Source organism: Pristis pectinata, chromosome 15 (genome assembly GCF_009764475.1).
Source record: "Pristis pectinata isolate sPriPec2 chromosome 15, sPriPec2.1.pri, whole genome shotgun sequence".
In the NCBI taxonomy this organism is placed as follows: Eukaryota; Metazoa; Chordata; class Chondrichthyes; order Rhinopristiformes; family Pristidae; genus Pristis; species Pristis pectinata.
The window spans coordinates 36,089,590-36,115,756 of record NC_067419.1 but is presented as its reverse complement, the minus strand read 5'-3'; the positions used below and the strand labels follow the sequence as shown (position 1 = coordinate 36,115,756).

Genomic DNA, 26,167 nt, shown 5'->3' with positions numbered 1-26,167 from the left:
ATTTTCTATGAAGTAAAGTTTTTTGTAAATTAAACATTTGAACTGCCAGTCTTCTGGCTCTGAAGCAGAAGTACAACCAACAAACAGACACCAAAAGAAACTGAACCTCAAAATTGTATCTGTTTGAGCATAAAAGTGATTTGCCTCAGGAACGATAGAATCCATTGAAAAACCAACTAGGCATTTCTTATGCAGCATTCACCTTTATGCATGCAACGTTTCCTCCATGGCTTCTATCACGCAGCAAATGCCTTCACAAGTTGCACAGTGCAGGAAGGCATAATTTGGAGGTTTTCTGGGTAACATATGACCTTCACCGATCACTCACAGATAACAAAGCGGCACATTACCCAGGATTGGCAGTGAAATGCATTTATAGGGCCAGCACTGTGATGGTATCTTGTACAATGCCAGCTTCAATTGTCAGAGACCAGGATTATGGAAACTGCAGCAGTTGTTCTCCCTTCACTGGACCATTGACCAGCCCACAATCAGAGTGGTGAGAGTCTACACATGGCACAGGACTTGATCAGTAGACACCACTGCATGTGGTTTACTCGTGCAACAGCACATCACCAAGTCCCTTGTCCGCTGCATTTTCCCTTGCCTCCATGGTTGTCTCAATGGTAATTTAAGATCTAATGCACATCTCAGCAGTCAGTGAATAATTTTAAAAAATGCAGATACTGGAAATCTGAAATGAAAACAGAAAATGCTGGAGCCTGATGAAGGGTTCTGGACCACATTAGCTGTTTCCCTCTCCACAGATGCTGCCTGACCTTCTGAGTGTTTCCAGCATTTTCTGTTTTTATCCTAGCAATGACATTGCAGTTACAAACTCTTCATGCACCTCCATCAGGAACCACAAAGGCCTGTTTTAGTGCATGCTTCTGTGTGAGAAATGCAATGCTGGTGGCCAATTTCACAATCTTTATCTTGGATCAGCTGCTCAACTTTACTATGCCAAGGGAGCATGAAATCTGGTTGAGCCAAACTTTAGATCAGCCTGTAGAATCAAGAAATAAAAACAGAAAACACTTAGCAAGTCAGGCAACATCTGTGGCAAGAAAAACTACTAATGCTTCAGATTGAAGTCCTGCTGAGTATTTCCAGCTTCTCCTATTTTTATTTCAGATTTTTGCATCAGCAGTTTTTTGATTTTCATTTATGATGGAACTAAAATCCCAGATAAATCCTAAGGGGAGGCGAGATAAGCATTGAGGTAACAGAAGGTTAAATTGAAAGGATCGGATGAGGAAGGAAGCACAAGTCCTCCATAAACACATGGACCAGTTGGACAGTGTTGCCTGCTTCTATGATGCATCTCCTGTGTAGTTCTATGTGTGTGTGTATATATATATATATATATATATATATATATATATATATATAAATAAATAAAACAAGAAACGGACTTTGGAATAAATCAACTACTTAGCAGCAAATTGCCCACATGGCCTGTTCAGATATTGATATTGATTCAACCACCCACTCTTCATAACTCCTGATGATAACTGGTCTCGGTGTTTTACTCCATCACTCACTCAAAGTCAAATTTTCCCTCAGCCTACCCACCATGAAAGAAATTTCAGCCATCAAGTGGTTAATCAAGTATATTAGAGTATGTCAGAGAACACGCAACAGCACAGTGGAAAAATTATAAACCATTTCTCAACTGGTTAGCACTAAATTCTAGCACAAGCCAACTGGTGACACGAGATATGTTACACTTACAAGGCAGAATATTGTTGTATCGATTTTTTCCCCTATTCTCTGGTAAAAGTGCTGTGTCAAAAGACTGGTTTCTTCCAACATCTTTCAAATCCTTTCAAAGAGAAAGCAATAACTCAGTATAACAAGGTCAAGGATAATTTTTATATATACTGAGGTTCCCTCTCATCACACAAAGCCAACTGAATGTACTAAATATAATTAATAAACAGATTAAGGCTAGACGCTTACCTCGTATTCTTCAGACAGGAGATAACTGGAATCTGCCTGCAGTTTGGTAAACTGAGTTTCAAACTGGTTGACCTTAATTTCTCTGGAATGAATTTGATAGAGTTGATTTGTAAGAAACAAAATTAATCACACTTTCATTAAATGTGCAGTGTTCCAGATGTCAATGTTAAATAGTGGTGAAACAAACCTGGAGATTGGAGGCTTCCTGAAAAGGGAAAGAGGGGAAAAAAAAAGGCCCAGTAAGAGATTTTCATTTCAAATGGTCTTTGCTTAGCAGCCAGAAAACAAGTTGCAGATGCAGAAGAAGTCCTTACCTTCCCTGTACAAGAGGGACGTTTACAGAGGACGGCCTGTCTTTCGGCTTTGATGGTGTTCTAGCCTCAGTATTGCTGGAATTGTAAACAGATTGCAGGTGAACACGTTTTTTTTTTAGGAGCAGACAAAAGTAGCCATTGCCTAACAAGCCTAAACTACTTTGACAGACTAACCCCAGCTTTGTACCAGATTCTGCAGAAAACCATAGAATCATAGCATTGTACAGCATAGAAACAGGCCCACCGTGTCTATGCTGACCATCATGCCCATCTATACTAAACTGACTTGCCTGCACTAATTCCATTTTCCTCTATGCCATGCTCATTCAAGTACTTGTCCAGATGTCACTTCAATGTTGTCACTGTTCCTGGCTCCGCCACCTTCTCTAGCAGCTCATTCCAGAGACCAACTACTCTTTGTGAAAAAATTTACCCATCAGATGCCCTTCAAGGTTCCTCTCTCTCTCTTCTTAAACCTATGCCCTCATTTAGGACATCCCTACCACGGGAATCAGACACTGGCTATCCACCCTATCTATGCCTCACATAATTTTACTTACCTCTATCACATCACCTCTTAGCCTCCTTCACTCCAGGGAAGACAGACCAAATCTATCCAATCTGTCTTAATAAAAGTCCTCCAATCCAGGCAACATCCTTGTGAATCTTTTCTGCACCCTTTCTAGCTTAATCATGTTCTTCCTATAGTGTGGTGACTGGATCTGCACACAATACTCCTAGTGTGGTCTAACTAACGTTTTATGCAACTGTAATACGATTCAAAACTCTTATGCTCAATGCCTCAGCCGATGAAGGCAAACATGCCATACACCTTCCCCACCACTCTATCTACCCGTGTTGCCATTTTCAGAGAGCTACATACATGTAACCCAAGTCTGGCTGTTCTACAACACTCCCCATGGCCCTGTCATTCATGATGTATGTCCTGACATGGTTTAACTTACCAAAATGCATTGCTTCGCACTTGTCAGAGTTAAATTTCATCAGCCACTCCCTTGCCCACTTTCCCCACTTGTTCTGTATCCTATTGTTACCTTTGACAACCTTCTTCGCTGTCCACTATACCACAAAATTTGATGTCATCTGCAAACATACTTATCATGCCACTGATGTTCTCAACCAGATGATGAATATAGATGACAAACAACAGAGGACACAGCACCGACCTCTGCGGCACATCACTGGTCACAGGCCTCCAGTTTGAAAACAAACCTTCACTACCACCCTTTGCCTTTTACCATCAAGCCAACCTTGTATCCAATTGGCTATTCCATCCAGGATCCCATGTGTTCTAATCTCCTGTACTAGCCTACCATGTGGACCTTGTCAAAGGCAGTACTAAAGTCCATGAAGGCAACGTTTACCACCTTGGCCTCGCCAATTCTTGCGCTCCCCTCTTCAAAAAAAAACTTGAGACATGACTTCCCACGCACAAAGCCATGTTGTCTATCCTTAATCAGTCCTTGCCTTTCCAAATGCAAATAAATCCCATCTCTCAGAATTCCTTCCAACAACTTTCCTGCCACTGATGCAAGGCTCACCAGCTTATCCCTGCTGTCTTTCTTAAATAAAGGCACAATGTTAGCTATCATCTAGTCTTCTGGTGCCTGTGGCTAACAAAGATACAAAAGTCTCTGCCAAGGCCTCAACAATCTCCTCCATTACTTCCCATGACATCCTAGGATACAGCTAGTTGGGCTCCAGGGATCTCTCCACCTTTAAGCATTTCAAGTCCTTTAACACCTCCACCTTCATAATGTTGATATGCTCCAAGATATCATTCTTCCTTCCTCTGAATTCACTAGCTTCCATGTCCTTCTCCACAGTAGATACAAATGAGAAGTACTCATTTAAGACCTCGGCTATTTTCCATGGCTCCACACACACAGTTAACCATAATTATCCTTAAGGGGCCCTTCTCTCTCCTGATCTACTCACTTACTCTTAATATTCTTATAAAATCTTTTAAGATTCTTCTTTATCTTATCTGTCAGGGATACCTCATGGGCCCCTTTTGCCCTCCTAGTTTCTTTCTAAAGTGTACTCCTAAACCCCTTACAGTCCTTGAAGGACTTGTTTGATTCCAGTCACCTCCACCTGACATATACCTCCTTGTTTTTCGTGACCAGATCCTTAATATCCCTGGTCAACCAAGGTTCCTTAACCTTGCCAACCTTGCCCTTTTCTCTAACAGGAACATGCTGTCCCTGAACTCTTCTTATCTCACTTGCCAGACCTCCCTTTACCTGCGATCAGCCTCCCAATAAATATTTGAGAGTTCCTGTCTGATGCCATTGAGATTAGATTTCTCCCAATTTAGGACTTAAACTTGAAGACCAGTCCTATCTCTTCCATGACTATCTTAAAACTTATAGAGTTAGAGTCATGGCCCCAAAGTGCTCCGCCACCCACACGTCAACCACTTGCCCGGCCTCACTTCCTAAAATGTCAAACGTAGCTGCTTCTCCAGTAGGGCCGTCTACATATTGCTTCAGAAACCTATCCTGGATACACTTAGCAAATTCTACGCCACCTAATCCCTTAGTACTAAGGCAGCCCCAGTCACTAACAGAGAAGTTAATATCACCTGCTATTATAACCCATTTATTCCTACACCTATTGGAGATTTCCCTTCATGTTTGCTCCTCAGTCATTCAGTTGTACTTTGAATTCATAGTTAAAGGATTTTCATGGCATTTGGATGGTAAAAGAAGCTTCAGAGTCTGAAATGGATCAACCTGAAATAATAAATTTCCTGTAGAAATGCCAGAATACTCACAGTGGTTTCACTTTTCTTCTGCAAACTATTACAGCCATGACTGAAATGAGTACAACAATCAGGAGCACACCAGCACTTGCTCCTTCTACGACACCAAAGAGAGGCTCTGAAAATGGAACATAAAATTGTGCCATCATGTTGAAACATTCAGCTTGGAATCTATTTAATATGTGTGTAATATCTACCAAGGATCTGCTGAAAATAATACAAGTACAATGTTTAATGTTTTACCCACTATGATATTCACATTGGTTTGTCCAAGCAAGCACCTACCTGACTCAGTGGTTATGGGCAAAGAGAAATAGGTGTCTGAAAATAAAGGACTGCTCATATCTTCATCAAACAGCTGAGTGAAGGCACGCACACTGATTCTAAAAGAGTAATCTACATGTTAGTTTTGCATGGTTGTAAAATCCAAAGCAACGAAACTATGTGAGAATATGTAGAGCGTTCTTCTTCAAAGACACCTCACCTGTATGATGTTCTGGATTTTAAAGGGCCATCACAGAATGTCTTCTGATCCTTCTCACATTTCCCTCCCAGTTTGTCCATCTGAGCTCCAACTTTTATTTCAAAGTTTTGGAATGTGCCATCAGGATTTTCTGCACATTTGCTTGAAAAGTAATTTGTCTGGTAGTTTCTGACTGAATTGTTGTGTTTGTATTCCAGATAAGATGGCAAGGGATGGTGTTTCTCTGGCTTTGAATTTTCTGTACCTTAAAACAGAAATATTAAAATAAAATATATTGCTCACTCTTGTACAAAGCAATTACACTGTTATGAATATGTCCCTGATGAAAACACAGTATGAAACAGAGTCTTGTGGATCCAAATGTGGCTTGCGCGTGTGACCTCATTTACTGTGGGCAGATTTGAATTTTGTGTACAGGCAACAGTATAGAATAACAACTTAAAATGGTGATCTACAGAGTGAAGGAAAACTATATTCCACAAAGGAAAGAACAAAATAAACACTCCTGAGAGTCCATATGCAGATGAAGATTATAAAGGAACAATTGAGAGTAAGGAAAAGTTACATTATGTATAGACAACATGGGCTCACTTAAGAGAGAATACAAAGAGAATAGGAGAAAAGTAAAAAAAATATTAAGAATACAAAGAGGGACTACAAAATTAAATTACCAAAGAGTATACAAAAACAGTAAAATATTTTATGGACACATCAATAAAAAACAAGGGTATAAGGCCATTAAAGGAGAAATTAAGAATACCACAGCTAGTGACAGGGAAGTGGCAGAATTGCTATTCCTTTCATTGAGTTTTCGGAATATGGGCATCAATGGCAAGGCCAGACTTTATGGCCTAGCCTTAATTGTCCTCAAGAAGGTGGCAATGAGCTGCTTTCTTGGACCACTGAAGATACTCCTACAGTGCTGCGCATAGGGAAGATTTGGACCCACTGATGATGAAGGAACACATTTCCAAGTCAGGATGGTGTGCAGTTTGGAGGAGAACCTTCAGGTGGTGGTGTTCCCATGTGCCTGCAGCCCTTGTGCTTCTTGGTGGTAGGGGTCATGGGTTTGGGGAGGTGCTGTTGAGGAGCCTAGTTGAGTAACTGCAATGCTTTCTGTAGGTTGTACACACTACAACCATGGTAGTGGAAAGACTAAATGTTTAGAGTAGTTGATGGGTGCCAATACAGTTCTAGAAGATATTGAGCTTCTTGAGAATTGTTGAAGCTGTACTTATCTAGGCATTACTTTGCTCTGGGATTTAATGGAAGAGGTACACCTGACATTGGATCATGAGATGATTAGTGAAATAAGTATGTTTAAAAAGGAAAAAGAGAATATATTAAATGCAAGATATCTTATCTTACCTTATCCAAACACAAAGAGTATAAAACCCTAGGTCTGATTGCTTCATCCATTTTAAAATAACTTTGAATAAAGATAGCAAGGCATTACTGCAGATATTGAATAATTCATTTTAAAATGATGTAATGCCAGAGGACCAGCAGATAGCAGATGTAATACCTATGTTTAAGGAGGATGGAACATATCTACTAAATAATGGGATTCCTCCTAAAGCAGAGACTAAAGAACATCCAGAGGTGAAGTGTAATAGTGAAACATCAGCATGGATTTCAAAAGGGCATCTTGCTTGGCCAACCACGTTAAATTGTTTGAGGATGTAATGGAAAGAGCAGACAATGGCAATGCAGTAGATGAGGTACCTTTGATGAGGTACCCTGTTATAAACTAGTGAATAAGGTCAGAGAATTCAGTCAGGAGACAAATAGTGGAATAGTTGCTGGCTGGCTTCAGGACAGAAAACAGAGTTGGAATATAGATGCCAGCCACAGTGGAAGGTGGGTAGTGCAATAATGGAATGTCAAGCCAATCAGGTAGTTCTCCTATCTCTTACCAATCATAATTTGGTGAGGAAGTTGTTGTGTGGGGATGGTGTCCAATCATGTTACATGAATAAATGGATGTGAATGTTTTGCAGTTGGATATATGAGGAAAGCATCGTAGAGCACCAAAACAGGCCCTTCAACCCATTGGGTGTGTGCCATCAAACACCTATTTACTGTAATCCTTCACTAATCCCACTTTATTCTCCCCACATTCCCATCAACTCCCACCAGATTCTACTACTCACAAACACACTCGGTAATTTATAATGGCCAATTCACCTGCCAACCCACACAGTTTTGGGATTCAGGAGGGGAAAAAAAGAGCACCCAGAGGAAACCTTAATGGTCACAGGGAGAACATGCAAACTCCACATAGACAGCAATGGAGGTCAGGATTGAATCTTCAGTGGAGCTATGAGATAGCAGTTCTAATTGTTGAGCCATTGTGCCACCCTATAGTTAATTCAAGTCAATCAAAATTCAAAATAATCCCTCAAATACATGAAGTATTGCAGAATTTAGCGTTAAAATACAGTTTGAGGTTCCATAGCCTTGCTTGCTTTTCCCCTTTATACCAAGGTTACTCTGTGTTAAGAGTACAAAGAGAACAGTCAGGGAAAGGTCTGCTGCTCCATCCTTCCTGCCCCAAACATGTTGGTTTCTAGATTTAAAATCTTGAAACATGGGTTTGTGATTTTGTCCAGGAGCTCTGACTGGCTGGACCAGGGTGCCAATCTAGACACTTTCTTTTTCCTGGAATTATGTTCATCATTATTAGTTACCTGCGCAAGTCACAACAAATAATACTTACTTTCTGATTCATACACTATCACAGTGAAGTACTTGATGGCTCCATTCACATCGCTAAACCAACTACAATTAAAATTGAAATGTATGGTGGATTTGGTAATGACGACTGCTTTATTATCAACTCGGATGTGTGACGGTGGAGGAGGGGGACCTGAGGGGAAAATATATATGGTTAACTTTTCTGTTGTGAGCTTTATCTACACAATGTGTAAAACTGATGATGTCTTACACCAAGCTAATTTGTCATAATTTTCTGATAACATTATTACACAGGTTAAATACCTTGGAGAGAGATACAACAGAGAAAAGATTAAGATTAAAAAGCACCACTGTTTAACCTCCCACAAGAAACAGTGAATAGATTGCTGTTTATAGTTTAAATTGGAATCAATTGAAATGTGTCCCTGGGGAAAGGCATAACATGTATGTGTGATTTCTTTTTAACAAAACTCAATTACACTGTTAGGTACCACAATAACGACAATGTACCAGTTCAATTGTAATGAGTTATTCTAAAGGACAATTATTAAAGATTAACGATAGTGGTTCAATAAATGGTTGACAAACCTAGTGTTGAGAAAAGCAAAACAGCCAAGTGCCTAGAGGAGGCAATTAATTTTCAGGGCTGCAATTATTTTGTTGAAGGAGATGAAGCAATAAAGTGAAGCATGGGACCCTGTAACACAAACAGAGCGGATGATGAAAGGTTTGGGAGCCAAAGCTGCTTATACTTGGGACAGGTCTCCCCGAGTTTTCCCTTAGGATTCTGATCCTGGGAACTACCAAGGTTCAAGACAAGAACAGCACAGAAATTGCCACATTTCAGGTCATCCTGTTGTCACATGTGGATTCCATGAAGGATGAAATGAATGGCTATGGAAATAAAAGACATGGTAAAGAAGGTAAAGTTCTGTTCTGTTGCTACAAAAGATTAAATTAACTTTGCTCTCCAACAACTGGTTCAGTGGAACTAAAATTTCAGGGAGAGATTATTACTTCAACCAACACAGTTATGCCTGTTTAGTATTGGTGACCAGGACAAATTTCACCCAATTTGTTCTAACAGGGTACTTCTGATCTACTATGTCGTTAAACTGGCTTCCAATTTAGAAAATTTCAGATGTTAATAACTTCTACAAAAGTCCTTAAAGATTTGACTGTGAATACTTACTATCAATCATGGTAATAACGCTGTCCTCAACAGCATCACTGGTCATTTTATCTGAGATGACCTTTATAGCCACTAGATATTTTTTGTCTGGCTCTAGATCCTTAATGATGTATTGAACTAATCCCTTTTCGATTCTTCTCGAGTATACCAATTCCTTCTTGTCATGGTGGGTAGCATTCAACATCATAGCCATTGTAGTCTGAGTCAGGGTGTGTCAGGAACAGGAGACTGCAGTGGAGCTCTGGGGTCGACATCGGATATGTTGTATTTTGTCAGGTTCTGCAACATTGCAAATTATATGGAAACTTTTACAAAAGTCTAAAAACTGACATACATTAGCATTATTTTTTCCAAAGCTGGTATACAATCTGCAAAAAGCAGGCTTTAATGTAACCTGAGCTGCCTTGTCACTTGCATGCAATAGAAACATGGGTGTTGCAAAGATTGGACAAACAGGGCAGCAGCCCAATAAGTAGAAAGAGACATGTGATTATGGATGCTCATGTACATTGCCCATAACCTTAAGTACTTGCACATGTGCCTCTCCAAAGGCAAATATATGTTCCAGATGATGGCCCTGCATACTGTGCCCATCTTCTCAGCTTTGCAGCCAGAAGCTTGACAGACAAGGACTCAGACTTGTTCCTGAAGCCCCACTGTCTCCTGAGCCATTACCACAACTCCCCCTCCCACCCTCATCTTTAAAACACCCTTCAGAATTTGCCTGTTCAGTAATGCCCCCCTCCTCCCAAATGTTTGCTGTTTATTCTTATATTTGTGAAACCCTTTGCTAATATTATCACTTCTGACCCCCTACTTGCTGGAAAGCTCCTCATCTGCTTGTACATCTGCTGGGAATAGGATCAACTCCAACTATAATGCCATCCTGGTTGAATATCTCATTTTGCAAACTCACGTGACAGTGAGTTATCACAAGACTGACAGTACCTATTTTAAAATATATATAAATATATATATTTTTTACAAATACAAACTAAAATACATGTTGTACATTAACTATTATAAAGAGCCAAAAATGTTACACATTAAAAAAATCAATTTATCCCATAACACACATTGTGTAATAATTTCCCGACAAAGCAATTTTGCTGGGCCTAGCTAACTTTAATTTATCTTAATAAACCAAGTGAAATCTTACTCTATGGCTACTGTAGATAGTATTGGCTCCTGTATATTATAATGTCAGGGAACATGCTACATGTAATAAGACATATGAATTTATATTTATTAAGATCTTTACAATTCAAGTAATAGATTGTGGCGACTCACCGTCTAGTCGGGCGAACCGGCTCGGCAGTCGGGTCGCGCGGCGTCGGAGCGACGAGGCCCAAGATGGCGGCGGGCCTCGTCTTTCCGAGCGACGGGGAGAACCCACGCGCGGGAAAGTCCTGATGACGTAGGACTTACGTCATTGCCGGTTGTTTTGGGCGGGAACATTCTCCCTTAAAGGGCCCGCGCAAGGCGGGAAAATAAACCAGTTCTGTTTGGCAATCCTCCGAGTAGAGTCTTGTTTTATTCCGCGGTAGCAACCGCTACAAGATCATTATGACTTAAACTGTTTTATATTTATATCAGTTTGTTCTGATCCTTCATAGTTTTTAGAAACAATTCCTTAATGCTGTAGCCTAGATTTGGCAATATTTTAAAATTGCAGTAAGAGGGCTTAACTGTCATCTCAATTTAGGCTCAACCTCAGTGTATTGAGATTACTTGATTTGCAAAAGCAATATATAAATCTTTAATCCAGCTTTCATATATCCAACCAACCCTATTCTGCAAAGATTTAGCTTAAACTCCTTCACACTGCATAATCCAAAAAACATTAACAAAGAGAAAAAAAGATTCACCCAACTATTAAAAATAAACTGTAAAGAATAATACTTGAATTTATACTATGATTATCATGCGGAAACAAAATTGGTTCAAACTTGTTGTTGTGGAGGTAAACAGCTGGCAAAGTGAAAACATTGCATCTACTCAGCAGTTTATACATCAAATATAAATTGCTGATTTTGTTGTATGTGATACTGCTGAAAACGGTTTCCTCCTGCCATTCAATGGGTACTGGTCATCTTGTGATAAATCACTTTCATGTGAGCTTGTACAAGTGAATTATTCAATCCACGAAAAGGCATTGCAGCTGAGGCCATCCTCAACAGACGTAAAAGCAGATGAGCTTGCCAGCAAGTGAAACCAAAAGTGATAATCCCAACTGATTACTTTTTCCTTCTTAGTACAGGGGCAATAACCCTTTTCTGTGAACTGCCTTTTCATTAGGTTGAGACCAGTATTCCTTGCACCAAGTAAAGACTTAACCTGCGACGTCTAGTCTGGTAATGTGTGGTACAAACTGGCATCCCTTAAATCCAATGCTGGTGATTATCACAAATGCAGTTATAACATATATTCTGACTGTTTGCATCATGGCCTGGTAATAGGAACTCCAATGTACAGGAATATGAGAGGCTACACAGAGTGGTGGACTCAGCTAGTTCTGACGTGGGTACAGCTCTCCACACCATCGAGAACATCTACAAGAGGTGATGTCTGAGAAAGGCGACATCCTTCATTACTGGGACCCTCGCCATGCGGGCCATGTCCTCTTCTCCTTGCTGCCATCAGACAGGAAGGTAACCAGGAGCCTGAAGACCCACACCTTGAGGTTCATCAATAGCTTCTTCCCTACTGCCATTACTTGAACTGACCTGAAAGATCCTAATTCTACCTCAGACTATACTTCCTTCAACTTGCACCAACTTCATAATGTTATTTTTTGTTTATCGTGTCACGCAAGTTATGTATAATTTATGTTAATTTAAGTTTAGGTATTTTATGTTTGTAATGTACTGTGCTGCTGCTGCAAAAACTAATTTTCATGGCATTTATACCCTGGTATGTTTTGCCCATGAAAATAAACTTGAACATTCTTCTCTGGATTAAAGTAATAGCTATGAAGTTCAATGGATGCCGGCCTTTTGCTCTTAACAGTGACAAAATGAAGTTATCACTTACTTGTTCTTATATGAGCTTGAATGGGTTCACTAAAGGATTTTTAGTGACTTTCACTGACAGTCCGCACTTCAAAGGAATAGTGACGCCCCCAGGATGGAGTTTCTGTATAATGCGCCCTTTTGATTTAACTGTGTTGTATATTAACAACAAGAACTCTGGCATCCTTTGGAGTCCACTGCAGCTCAAGTCATCATAATCAGTCCAATCTGGAGGACCAAGCCACGTTATGACAAGTGAAAGTGTTTGTAAACATCAGCGAAGGATACTGATCCTGGAGGGCTTTGGGGCTTTGGAAAAATTAAGGTTTATTAATAAAGGTTAAAACTACAATAGTAAGCAAATTACTCCAACTTTTCCACTGCTTTCAGTGTTCATGGAGGATATGTGTATAAAGAATCTACTTTTAGTGATTACTTACATTCTCCTCTCTAACTTCTTCCTGTTTGGATTACATCAGATGAATTAATAAAAATCAGCAACTATTTGAATGTTCTGGGAATAAATCAGCAGAACCATCCCCACCCAAGAAAAATAGCATAAATAGTTAAAATAAATAGTTATTCATCCCAAATCCTAATAACTGGCAAGATATCAGTGAGTTGCTGGACTTTCTTCGGTGAGGTGTTTATAAACGTACTTCACCATGTGAGACTCCACAACACCAAATTTCTCAGAAAATTCATATGGTAACATTTGTGGAAGATTGGTAAAACCTCCGATATTTGGGTTCTACTTTTTTAAACTATTTATGCTATTTTTCTTGGGAGGGGATGGTTCTGCTGATTTATTCCAGAACATTCAACTAGTTGCTGATTTATTATTAATTCATCTGATGCTCATTGATGGCTTCATTTTGCAAACTTAGAACCACTTGGTTCAGGTAGGTCAAACTTGGCACCAGAGATTGGTCCACATTGAAAGGATTAGCTACAAACTAATCTCCTGAGTCTCGAGTTACATGTGCAAGGCAGTCACATCAGCTCATTGCACTATCTCTGTAATTCATTCCCAATGACTTCAATGAATTTCAGAGACAGAGTATATGGGATGGCTTTGATACATTTATATTGCACTGTAGTGCTGCCAACAGGGCATGAATTTTTAAGCAACAATGTTTAGTCATTCAGTTCCAAGAACACAGCTCAGTATTAAATCTGGATGCTGGGTTTGTAAATTATTTTGCTGTAAAGATAATATCATGATCATTAAATAAGTAAACAACGACTACAATCCAAAAAATATAAAAGGTGCATAGTTAAAACCATCATTAAAGCAGAAGTGATTTTGTAATGATATTCAATTTCAATAAGTTCATTTCAGTCCATGCAGAAGCGTGTCAGAACTGATCACTATATTTTATATCAAAAAGGTTGCAAATTTTTGGGGATTAGGCACTTCAGAGACGTTCCAAGCACAAAAGCAAAAGTTTGGCTTGCAAGGTGATGAGATAAATTATAAATCAAATTCCTAGCTCCTTTTTTTGAAAGAGGGCTACATTTTACTTCCTTTGTGATTCATTTGCAATTTATCTCCATTGTGACTACGCTATTAAGAACAGTCTAGACTGTTTTGAAAGTCTGTACAGGGCCTGCAAAGAATTTAAAGTCTTCCTCAGTAATTTACTTTCTGAATACAATAGCTTATTCTCATTTTCCAGACAATATGCCAATTTTCTTATAAAGCTGTGGTTACACATGTACCTGGGGCTGTTATGTTTGCTCCCTGATTCCTTAATTTAAAATAATAATTACCATTTCCTTATGAACTTTAAGACTTTGCTTTTATGCAATGTGTTCCAAACTTGCAGGTGTCTTGGATTGAACTGCTTTCCATAAACTGAGCTACCAACTCTAAATTACAAAAGGGACTACACCTCAGAAGCACTTCATTAGTGGTGATGCACTTTAAGATATCCTGAGGCTGTGAAAGGTGCTATAGAAATCAAGCAATGCTGAGTTTAATCAATGCCGTAATACGTCATAAGGGAAACTGCTGGCCTCAGAATGATGATGGGTATGAAAGCTTCAACTCAAAATGGCTTCTCTTTTGAGTTTTACTTGGTGCCAATTCAATATATAAATTTGCTTTGGGAACAGGTGCTGTATCACAACAAAGGTGATGGAATGTATTTCAAATCCAAATAAGAGTCTGAACCCCTTTTCCACTCACCTTAAACAGTGAATGGCTGTGCTTCCTAAGTCCTTTGAATGCAAACAGATACAGTGGCCTGATGTATCATTGAATAATTAGAGCACAGGAGACCACTCAGCTTATCAAGTCCATGCCAGTTACTTCAGGAGCCATTTATTCAGTCCCATTTCATTAGTCTTTTCCTATACCTCCATTTTCCCTCTGGTGCCTATCCAATTCGATTGCTCGATTGACTTGGCTTCTACCATTCTTACAGGCAGTGAAATCCTACCAAAGTCATTCTTCCGCATTTTCCCCTCACATTTCCTCCTGTGCATTTTCCCTTTAACTTAAATCTGTGTCCTCTGGACTATGAATCATTCGCTACTTGGAAGAATGTCCCTCTGAGTCCCCTACCCAAACTAGGCATGATCTGGTACAGTTCTACCAAATGCCTCATCAATCATCTCTGTTCTATGGAGAACAACCCCAACTTCTTCAGGAAGACATCCTCATCCCTGGAACACTCCTAGTAAATCTCTTCTGCTCTTTCTCCAGGACCTTCACCTCCTTTCTAAAATGCGGTGACCAAAAATGGATGGTGTAGCTAGTTCTCTATAAAGACTTAATGAACTTCTTAATTGATCTTGTGATGAATTTGTGTCCTCACCTTGCGATGAATTTGTGTCAGCACAGGTTTGAAGCACCTTATGTTTATGGACTGCTGTGTGTCAACTGGAAGGAAAGATCATCTTAACTTTCCCACACTTTCTTCTTTTCCCTTCTTTCCCCCCACTTTCTTGGAAGTGTTAACTTTCTGTTTTGGTTCAGTTCTCTGGTACTTTTTCTCTAACCGCACTGCACTTTCTCTGCAGCTGTGACACCTTACCCTGCATTCTGTATTGTTTTACCTTGTACTACCTCAATACACTGTGTAATGAATTGATCTGTATGAACGGTATGCAAGACAAGTTTTTCCACTGTACCTCGGTACAGGTGACAATAATAGACCAACTCCAATTCATACTTGAGCCCTGGTACTGATTGTTGGCAGCCTAACTGCTCGGTCCAATTTTGTTCTTAGTCTGTCCGCACACCCCACCAGAACATTTCTAAAGCAGGGGAAGGACCAGTCAACTGTCTCCTCTCTACACCAAAGATATTAAGATTAATTATATAGTTGCTATTGCTTCATTTGCATAAGATCTGCTAATTTAAGACAGAACAAGGATTGAACTCGTATTTTTATGAACTAGGTACCTCTGCTTCTCATTACTCTAGGAAACCAGATCACTTTCAAAACTGAGAAACCTAGGTAAAAGGTCAATACATTTTGGATAAGACTTTACTTTGCTTCTGATCTTATCTTATATGTGGTGGAGAGTTTAAGGCTCCAGAATCTGACTGCTGTGAGGGTTATAAGCTTAATTACATATTTATGGCTAATGGTGTAGAATGTGTTTTCACTTCCTTGTTTTGAAGAAACCAGCCACATTTCTTTCTTATAAATGTACAAGATACTGAAATGTGACTGTATTAAATGCTGCCTCTTAGTACACATCAATGATCCACAATGGAAATATTGGGGCTAAATGAAACTTCCATCGTTAGTGAAAAATTGGCGACATCAAACTGTTCACCTGTTCAACGCATTGCCCAGTTTCCCAATGGATGTCAATAGATAATTAACCTCCTCTGGCATTTTCCTCCTTGGTGTTTAAATACATTGAATGATGTGTTAACATTAATCATAGACTAGAGTACCACGCGAATTACCATTTGTTATTAAGATCATTTAAAATTTCACTAAACGTTAAAAGTGAAACCATTAATCAGTCTTTACCTGTTCTCCCTTCTGTACCAGCTTTATTGCTCAACTCTCCACTCTGTGTTACTATCACAACATGATAAATTCTACCAGGGATCAAGTCCTGAAAATAACATTCCTTCAAGTCTTTCTTCCCAAACTTATTGCTCTGCAATGTACCATTGGGATTATAAAGTGATATGTTGTAGGAATCAAACTCTCCCTTAGCTGGGGTCCACGTGAACAGCAGGGTGTCAGTCTGGTTAATGTTCATCCATTGCAGATGGGTAACCTGAGCTGGAACTAAACAGATAAAATTAGATTTGGGTGATTTAATAAGTTGGAAGAATAAAAACCAAGCTGTAGAAAGGTTTTATCACATATCTCACCATCTAAGCCTGAACATTAAAGCACATGGAATTCTGCAGCACACACCGAGCTCAGTAAACAATGGGAGAGAGAAGTAACAAACAATTGTTGGTTAACTGAATGGGAAAATTCTGGAGTTAAAAATGTGATCTATTCTGCTTACAACTGAAAATCAGAATAATTAATGGTAGGGTCCAAGAGCTGTGAAATTTCAAAGCGCTTTGTCACAGAATCACAAAATTAGAAACTTACAGTATGGAAGGAGGCCATTTGGCTCATTATATCCCTGCTGGATGAAGGTGGTCCAAGTAAATCAATAAAATCTCATGCACTGGTACAACGTGTAAACAAAAAGGTGAATGAATTTTTGGCCTTTACCTCCAGGAGGTTGGGAAACAAAGGAACAAAAGTTCTGACCTACAGAGTCTTTGTCAGACGTTAGGATTCAGCTTTGGGAACCACACCTTAGGATGAAGAGTCAACCTATTAATACCAGTGTTTAAAGGGTTAATTTACAGGGAGAAGGTTGACATATATTTGCCTCACTTTAGAAGTTCCAAGGGTGATCTAATTGGGTGTTTAAAATGATAAATGATAGGATAGCGATGGATAAGTTACTTCCTCTGGTGATGAATCCAGTAAGAAGCTTGCACCAACCTTAAAGTTGAGCTAGGTCAATCAGGAATGAAAACAAGAAGTGATCTTTTTGACAGATTTGTAACTCAGACCATAAAGACTGGGATAACTGAAATTTTCAGGATGCAAATTGGAAGATTATTAGGTAAAAGATTAGCTGAAAGGCAAGAAAATGTATTTGGGGTATAGATGATGAAATGAGAGGACAAGAAACTATTAAAAAATAGGAGCAGGAGTAAACCATTTGACACCTTGTGATTTCTCCTCCATACATTTCAACAACCTACTGATCCCAGTGTTTAGAGTTTCTCCATTATCCTCATAGCACTTAATTTCCAATAGTCCAGAAATCTAATAACCACAACTATCTGTGGTAGAGAATTCCAAAGATTCACAACTCTGAGTGAAGAAATTTCTCATCATATCAGTTCTAAGTGACGACGAACTCTGAGTCTATGTCCCCTGGCTCTGGACTCACTCATCAGAGGGAACATAGTCACTGCATCTGCTTTCTCAAGACCCCTCAGAATCTTATATTCTGAAACATTAAATTCATGGTGGGCTCAAGAGTTAGATGCAAGATGGATATTCACCCTGGTTGTGGAGTCTAATGCACAGGTAGAGTTTAGTGGGGAGGTGGGGGGGAGGGGGGCAGGGAGTGGTCACTCTCTCAAAATGAGTAGGCCATCTAAGTGAGATAATGAACCTTTTAAATTCTCTGCCTCCAGCAGTTGTACTCAGGAGGTACCGCACAGAAATGATGCTGAGGTAGAAAATCAGCCACAATCTTGTTGAATGACAGAATAGAATCAAGGGGCTGAATGGCCATTTCTCCAGTTATTATGAATATTAAACTGGGACTCAATATAATGCTCCAACATAGCATTCTTAATTCAAGAGAGAATCACTATGACGGGTGTGGAGTGCATAAAAGGAAAACACATTTCCACATGCTGTTGTGACTCTGAAGTAGATTTACAGAAGACTGAAAATGGCTTCAAGGTGGAAGATCAGCTGTGATCTGGTTGAATCAGAGAGCAAAGCAAAATAAAGAGGTCTGCAAAACTAGTAAAGCAGTCAGTAATATAAAAATATGGGATAAAGAGCAAAAAAAAGGTTTAATTTGGAAATAAATTGAGAAAAAGGAAAAAAGCGAAAGGAGAAAAGTTTTTTTGATGAGAAGTGGATTCAATTTAATCAAGGCCCTAGCCCTACCACTTCGAAAGACCAGTGTAATAACAGAAACAGTTGGCATGCAAATTGAAACAACGCTACAAATATTTATAAAAGTGACAACCACTGAAAATTTAAATTTGAGTAATATTATCAAGATTTTCAACAATATTATTTTCTACGTTCAAATTTAAATTTGTAAGTATCTTGTCCATTAAATTCTTCATGTATCTGAAACATTACAGAGTTTGGTTTTTAAGGAAGCAATGGTTTCTGCAGAATAATTAATGGCTGCTTAGCATTATTAACAAACAATTGTCTAATTAATCCTTGGATAGAAAACGTTCTGAGTTCCATTTCTTCCTAAATTATAAATGGATTGACATCAAGGTAATCTTCTCCTCCTGATAATTGAAGAGGGCAATTGTCAGAAGGGAAGGGAATAATAAGCCAACAGTCCTGATTATCTGATGATTCCACCTGTAAGGTACTTATGGCTATTGTGTGAAGTCAGTTGTGTTAGTCCATTTATGATACCTTCTGCAGTTAAAATGTCCACTCATCACAGCCAAATAGACTCAATACCTGAAAGGAGATACTCAGAGATAAAGGGCACTCAATTATACCCTGCAATGAGCTGATCCCATCAATAAAGAATAATTATATTGGAATATATCTGGGTGTTGGAGGTTAAAAAAAATATTGTAAATGGTAATGGGACAGATTTGTTTGAAATGTGTTGGAAGAAGCAATTAATGTCTAATTGATTATGCTGCTTTACCTGTCCTTCCAAAGAGAGAGGATTCATTTGTTAAGCCCCCGCTGTGAGTGACTATCACAAGCTTGTACATCTTGCCCGGTGTCAGGTTCTGGAAGGAGCATTCTTCCAAGCTCTGGATGCCAGATTTCCGGTCATGCAGCGTCTTGTCCGAATTGTAGAGGAATATCTCATAAGAGTCACATTCCCCTTCTGCTTTGGTCCAGCGGAATGATAGACTGTTAGTGCTTCTCCCGTGCAAAGTGAGATGGGTGACTGCAGCTGGAACTGAACAGGAAAGCAGAATGAGCAGATACAGGATGGATATCAACACGAGTTTATGATAACATCTCTGGATCTTGCACTGTGATAATACTGTGATGATGCAATGAAACCATAAATATCAACTAGATTCGTCTTTTACATTCTCTTTTGAAATAGGAGGAGGCCATTTGGCTTATTGGTCTATGCTGGCTCTCAGAGCAATCACATTCCCCTACCTTCTCAGTAACATATTCCCTCTCACATGCCCATCAACTCCCCCCATTCTTCTATCACCCACCTACACTCAGGATAATTTAAGTAGCCAATTATTCTACCAATCTGCACATCTCTGGGATGTGGGAGGAAACTGGAGCACCCGGGGAAAACCCATGTGGTCACAGATAGAATGTGTAATTTCCACAGATGGCACCCAAGGTTAGTATTGAACCTGGGTCACTGGAGCTGAGAGGCAGCAGCACCGCATGTTGCACCACAGGGTCCCCCCTATTTCAATTTACACCATATCTTCAGCAGGTTCAATTTTCCTCATAAGGGGCTGGCATTTGGTGATATCTTTGAGGTCTTCTTATAAGACATTGCTGCCCTATAGCATCAGCCAGAGGATGCGCTCAAATTACTGGAGTGGAACCCAATTCCACAATCTCAGAGGCGGGGGTGTGTGGAGGGGGTGGGAGAGAGGAAAGGGGGGGAGGGGTGGGGGATGAGGGGGGGCACCACTGAGCCAAGATTAATATCGGAAGCTCTGTTCCTTCATTTTCTTTTCGGTCCTTGTTGAATTAGTCTAATTCATCCTTGTACCTTTTTGATAGCCACTGTTCCGCATCCTGTTTCATACCTCAAGGATTTTCATTCAATATGCATCCAAAATATAAAATTTTTCAGAAAATGTTAAAATACCTGAGCTTCCTACAGAACCTTCCCAGGTTAAACACAGCACATGTAGAGTCAATGAATAATTTGTCTGTCAATGTCAAGCCTATATTAATTATAACATTTTCAGAGGAGCTTAATAGAAAATATTTCAATGTAATAAGCTAATATTACAAAAGAGCGCATTTTCTATGAGTGCAAGATAAAGTGGGCTTGATAATTAGGAAAACAATCCCTACATCCTATCCAATCATGATACAATTGAGCTTATGTTATTTGACTTAAAGTTCTGCTTTTAGGTTTTCAGTTTCTCATATTTCCATACGACATAGGCTATTTGGCCCACTGGTCTATGCTGGCTCCCAGGGCTCTCCCATTCCCTGTAACCTATTCACTTGTCTTTCACTTTCATGAAACTAACTTCCCCATATCTCAATAAAGAAACCATATTTTTCCCGCTCAAACCATGTGTTTTTTCCCCCAATCAAGAAACCATGTGCTTTTCCTGCTAAAAATAAAAGCAAATTCTTACTTTTTAGAGTACTTCAGAAGTTTTAAAGTGCTGTAGTCCATGCTTAAAACTCCCATTATTTTTGCAAACATTTAAATTGAACCAAATGGCTTTTAATAATAAAGAAAAGCTCACTTAACTGCAGATGTATAAATGAGCTGCACCAGTGTCAAATGTTTCTTGCTTTCACTTCCATTTCCACACTTTCACTAGCAGTGACTGTGTGCAACCAACAGCAAACACAGTTGTGAGTGAGAAAGATTTCTTGAGTCATAGCAGGCTGAAGGCCATCTTTCACAGCTCACTGTTAAGCCATGCACTTAGAAATATTTATGTGTTCCCACGTCCCCTATTTTTCTTAGCACCAATATATGCATGCTGAAATTTAGAGGATGTATCATGTAAATTTATATGAAGGCATTAGCTGCATGCTGAAATATTTTCCAGCCAGTTTGCAGACAGTGACCCAGTTATGTCTTTCAGGTCACTAAGGTTGGACTCAATGTGTCACATGTATGAGCTAAACTTTTATAAAGAAAAGTTCAAGGAGATATTTGAGACAGAATGAATTTTGCCACTCGATAACTTTCACAACTCTGTAAAGACTCTCTAAAACTAAAATATTTAGCATCTGTCATCTTCTTTACCTGTTCTTCCATCGCGATCTGTTCCAACGCTGTACAACCCTCCACTTACAGTGAAGACACGGATTTTGTATTTTTTGCCAGGAGTCAGGTCATTGAACTTGTATCCCCTGCTGGAAGCTGGCACAGACACATTCGAGAACATTTGAGTGCCTTGTTCATTCAGGAGTTGCAGAGTGTATCCCTCTTTAATACCAGTGGCTGGCTGCCAAGACACCGCCAAGGTACAGGTTGTATGTTTGTTGTCAACTGATAAGTCTGTGACTGAGGCAGGAACTGGAAACACAGAATAATGAGAAGAAATTGATCAGGTTGGATATCATCTATGAAAAATAATATATTATTGATTTATAATAAAAAGCCACAATGACATGTCGCAATTATATTAATATTAAATTTAAGTGCAAGGAGTGAAAAAATGTGAGCCCAGTGTTCAAAGTTGTGCTTTATCCTGGGACCTGAAAAGTTCAGGGATGAGAGAAATTTTAAGCTTATTTGCTATTAAAGGACAGTTCAGTTGTGTTTATTTATAGAAATCATGGAAATTTACAGCACAAAAGGAGGCTATTTAGCCCATTGCTTACATACTGGCAGAAAATGGAATTTACGTTAATCACACTTCCCTGCTCTTGGTCTATAACCCTGTAGTTCATCAAATGCTCTGTCCTGATTGCCACTTACTAAAGCTTCAAAAAACTCCAGCAGACTTGACCTTACCTTGATGGTCTCAAGCTGACTGTCCTTGATTGATCTGTGACTCTTATGTCCTGAGTTTGCCAACCCTGAGAATATTTCCCGACAACTTCTCCCAATGACAAACTGCCTGGCTTGTAGTTACTTGATCTATCGCTTTCTCCCATTCTGCACAACAGTACTACACTAGCAATATTCCAGTGCACGTGCTCTACCCTTCTAACCAAAAGACACTGGGAAATTATAGTCAGAATTGCACTATTTTCTTCCTTATTTCATTTAGAGCCTACAATACATTGCACCCCAGCCTGGTGAATTATCCACTTTACCATGTCCTCTCACTCTCTCTCACTCAGTGTTTATCATTCCTAGTACATTGCATTCTTTTTCCTTAATGTCAATCCCCATACCATCCATCTCTTCCATGGAATTAGATGTAGTCATTTGGAACTTTATACATGTCTTCCTCTTGCACAATAAAGCTGCCATTTTATTATCAATGTAAATACAAAATTAATAATAACATTACATAACATTAATTTTATTGGCTGTTGTTAGCAACACTAAATGTAGAACATTTAAGTGATCTTACCAGTACGTCCAAATGCTGTTGAATTATTATGGAAGCTGCCACTGTTTGACTGAACTAATATGTGGTACAGCTCTCCTGTCTCCAGGTCATAGAAGGTATGCTCATGCACAAGTTTTGGAACAGAGCGAAAAGAGATCTGATGGCCCTTGTGGGATAAGATCACAGTGTAGCTGTCCACATCACCTTCTCCAGGAGACCAATTCACCTTAAGGCCCTTTGTCACTCCATTGTTTGTAACATGGATGTTTTTAACTGCACTGGGCACTGCAGAAAGGTACATGTCAACAGAAGTATTAGTAGCTGTGTTCATGTACTGTAAATGGCTTCCAAGTATGACCATTCATTGAACCTTCTAGGCAAATAGATGGACATCGTATAATAAATTATGTTTTTGCAAAGAGGTTCTGCAGTAATAGTTTGCTGAACACATGATAAAGTCAAAGAGTCGTACAGCACGGAAACATGCCCTTCAGCTCACTGAGACCACTCCAACCATCAAGCACACATTAACCTATTCCCACACAAATTGCATTTTTATTATCCGCACACCCCTTCCAGTTCTGTCACTTGCCTACCCCCTAAGGGCAATTTACAGTGGCCAACTGATTTACCAATATGCATGTTCTGTTTTGGTACAAGAGCACTTGGAGGAAGCACATGCAGTCACAGACAGGAACACGCAGACTCCACACAGAACAGCGATGGAGGTCAGGAATGAACCTGGATCATTGGAACTGTGAGGCAGCAGCTAAATTAGCTGTGCTACTGGGCTGCCCCAAATTATGTATTGTTGTAGTTGTACTGAGTTCTACTAAAATAGAGAATGAACTTACAAGCAAATATATTGCAATGTTTAGTGAACGTGACCAATAACAAATTTCTATTCCACATTTTAAGATCTAAAATAGGACAATAGGATGCAATAATCTATATTGTAACAATGCAGAATAACAGTGGGCCTTTTTTAAAGTACAGAATTTCATGTTGGAAGTTTGCAGCTCAAAAATCACTGTTGCTTTGTGACATATGCAAGGAGTTTATTCTCAAATTAAATAGCTATGTCATTAATTTAGAAAACTGCTTTTGCCTTTTAGATGGATTCAGTCAGGATGATTTCAATCTAACTTTATCTACCTGGCAGGAAACTGACAGGATTAGGTGGAAAATGGTTTTCCTCTATCAGATATGACTCTCTTAACCTCAATGGTGAAAATAATCAGGAGATGTGTAAACCAACTCTTCAACTGATCTTGCCAGTTTTCTACCAAGTTAAAATAAAATTTCCCCAAAATATTGAATCTATGATGTACATTATGGACACAACCGATGGAGTACCATCTTCTCAAGGACAATTAAGAATGGGGATTAAATTCTGATCTTGACAATAATGCCCACATCTCATGAGGAAAATTTTTTAGAAGTTATAGGAAGAATATAGAAAGCCCATGTCATTTCTACCTGTACGTCCTTCAATGAAGGCAGCACGCTGTAGGGTCCCGATCCACGTCGAGACTAGGATTTTGTAAAGACGCCCAGGGGTCAAGGAAGTAAACTGGTGTGCCGTGTTGCTCAGTGTTATTGGAAGGAAAACATTCATGTCATTGAAGAGTAGCTGGATCTCATAGCGATCCACGTCACCAGCAGCTGCTTCCCAGGTAACATTCAGGGTGTCAGTACTCCTGTCAGCCACAGTCAGGGACCCAACAGCAGCTGGAACTAGTCAGAGAAACATTGGATTTAGTTTGACAATTTTACGGCAACAGAAATTGATAATTTCTTGTACAAAGAAAGGATGTCAGATTCAAAGAAAGTCTATCAGTGACAAAAATATTATGCCAAACACGAAACATAAGCAAGGCTAAAGGTGGCTGGGGATTCAGTATAATGTACTATCCAATAAACCTAGCACTTTGCACCATACAAGCACATGGAATGCAAACACACACCTAGACATTAATAGATATTAGGTTTGTATATAGTAAGCCTATAAACAATAATCAACCTATAGGAAGAGGTGCCAAGGAAATGCCTTCCACTTTCCTATACAAAGTTGATTCACTGTTGGTCACTTTCCTCAGAGGCAGTGACAGAGGCCATCCCTATCAAACAAATGGTGATTGACAGGTGAAGCTGGGAAGTTCAGACAGAAAAACAGTAACATGGTTTAAATAGTTGGAAGAAAGCAAAAAGCAGCTTTTCTGTGGCTTAACGTCTTGCTTTTAGAAGAAATTCACTGATCTAGCGCATTACAACACAGCTGTTAATCATTTTCTGCAAATTTGTGCAAAAGGGGATTTACAAAAGTAAAGACAGAAACAACAACAGTCACTGAGCAGTGGGCAGTCTAATATTATTACTTTCCATCGCAGTAGGTTCCAAAGTAGGTAATTTAGCAGATCAGAAACTCAAAAGAGGTGCTGTTTGTGGTTTCCCCCCCCCCCCCCACAGCTTTTTGGCAATGCTAGTTTTCAATAAAGGTAAAGAAATTGAGTATTTTTCTTCCACCCAATGCATTAGCCAAAGACAACTTTCTGCTGGCATTTCTCTACAAAAATATTTCACACCTCAATGTGCCGTTGACCTCCCACACGAGAACAAAGCGAGAACAGGAGCAGGAGGCTGCCACCTGGTCCCTCACGCCTGCCCTGCCATTCAATATGATCACAGCTGATCTGCCCCAAGCCTCACTCCTCTTCTGTGCCAGTTACACTTAGCCCTCAATTCCCCAAACTTTCAAAACTTCGCTCTTTAAGTCCCACTACAAAACCAAATTTGGTTTAATACCAAACACAGAATTAAATACCCATATGTCAAGATCACCTTAAAAACTATGTTAAATTATCACTGCACTTAACTGTTACCATAAATGTGAGGTCAGCCAAAACACAGATGCCAGTTTTAACTTGTATACTCCCACTGTTTGTGCTGATTTTACATGGGCACCAAGCCCAGTCTATTTAAAAATTATCCTTCTTGTTTTAAAATCTCACCATTTCTGCATCAGTAATTCCCTTCAGCCCCAACATCCCACATGCACTCTTGCCCTTCCAAGTCTCACTTAATGGGCACCCTCCCCTTCCCTCTTCCCTCAATTCAGTTATTCCACCATTGGTGGTTGTGACTTCAGTGGCCAAAGTCCAAATTCTGTAATTCCCACTCTAAACCTCTGTAGCTCCTTGCCTCTCTTTCCTCCATTGAGAACAACCTCTCTGTCCTAATAACACAAAGCT

The 26,167-nt window shown here is 39.4% G+C and overlaps 1 protein-coding gene across 1 annotated transcript in view; it reads right to left on the bottom strand.

Moving 5' to 3' along the window:
- The window catches only part of LOC127578460 (receptor-type tyrosine-protein phosphatase beta-like), a 58,165-nt gene that overhangs the window by 15,166 nt on the left and 16,832 nt on the right, over window positions 1-26,167 (bottom strand). Inside the window, 20 exon segments of the mRNA XM_052030504.1 lie at window positions 1,735-1,825; window positions 1,963-2,044; window positions 2,150-2,167; window positions 2,277-2,351; window positions 5,077-5,182; window positions 5,350-5,447; window positions 5,549-5,792; window positions 8,268-8,417; window positions 9,438-9,609; window positions 9,611-9,654; window positions 9,657-9,716; window positions 12,471-12,558; window positions 12,561-12,716; window positions 12,719-12,757; window positions 16,006-16,007; window positions 16,444-16,710; window positions 19,367-19,630; window positions 21,656-21,928; window positions 22,938-23,201; window positions 24,396-24,653. Coding sequence (XP_051886464.1) covers window positions 1,735-1,825; window positions 1,963-2,044; window positions 2,150-2,167; window positions 2,277-2,351; window positions 5,077-5,182; window positions 5,350-5,447; window positions 5,549-5,792; window positions 8,268-8,417; window positions 9,438-9,609; window positions 9,611-9,654; window positions 9,657-9,716; window positions 12,471-12,558; window positions 12,561-12,716; window positions 12,719-12,757; window positions 16,006-16,007; window positions 16,444-16,710; window positions 19,367-19,630; window positions 21,656-21,928; window positions 22,938-23,201; window positions 24,396-24,653 — 2,751 coding nt within the window.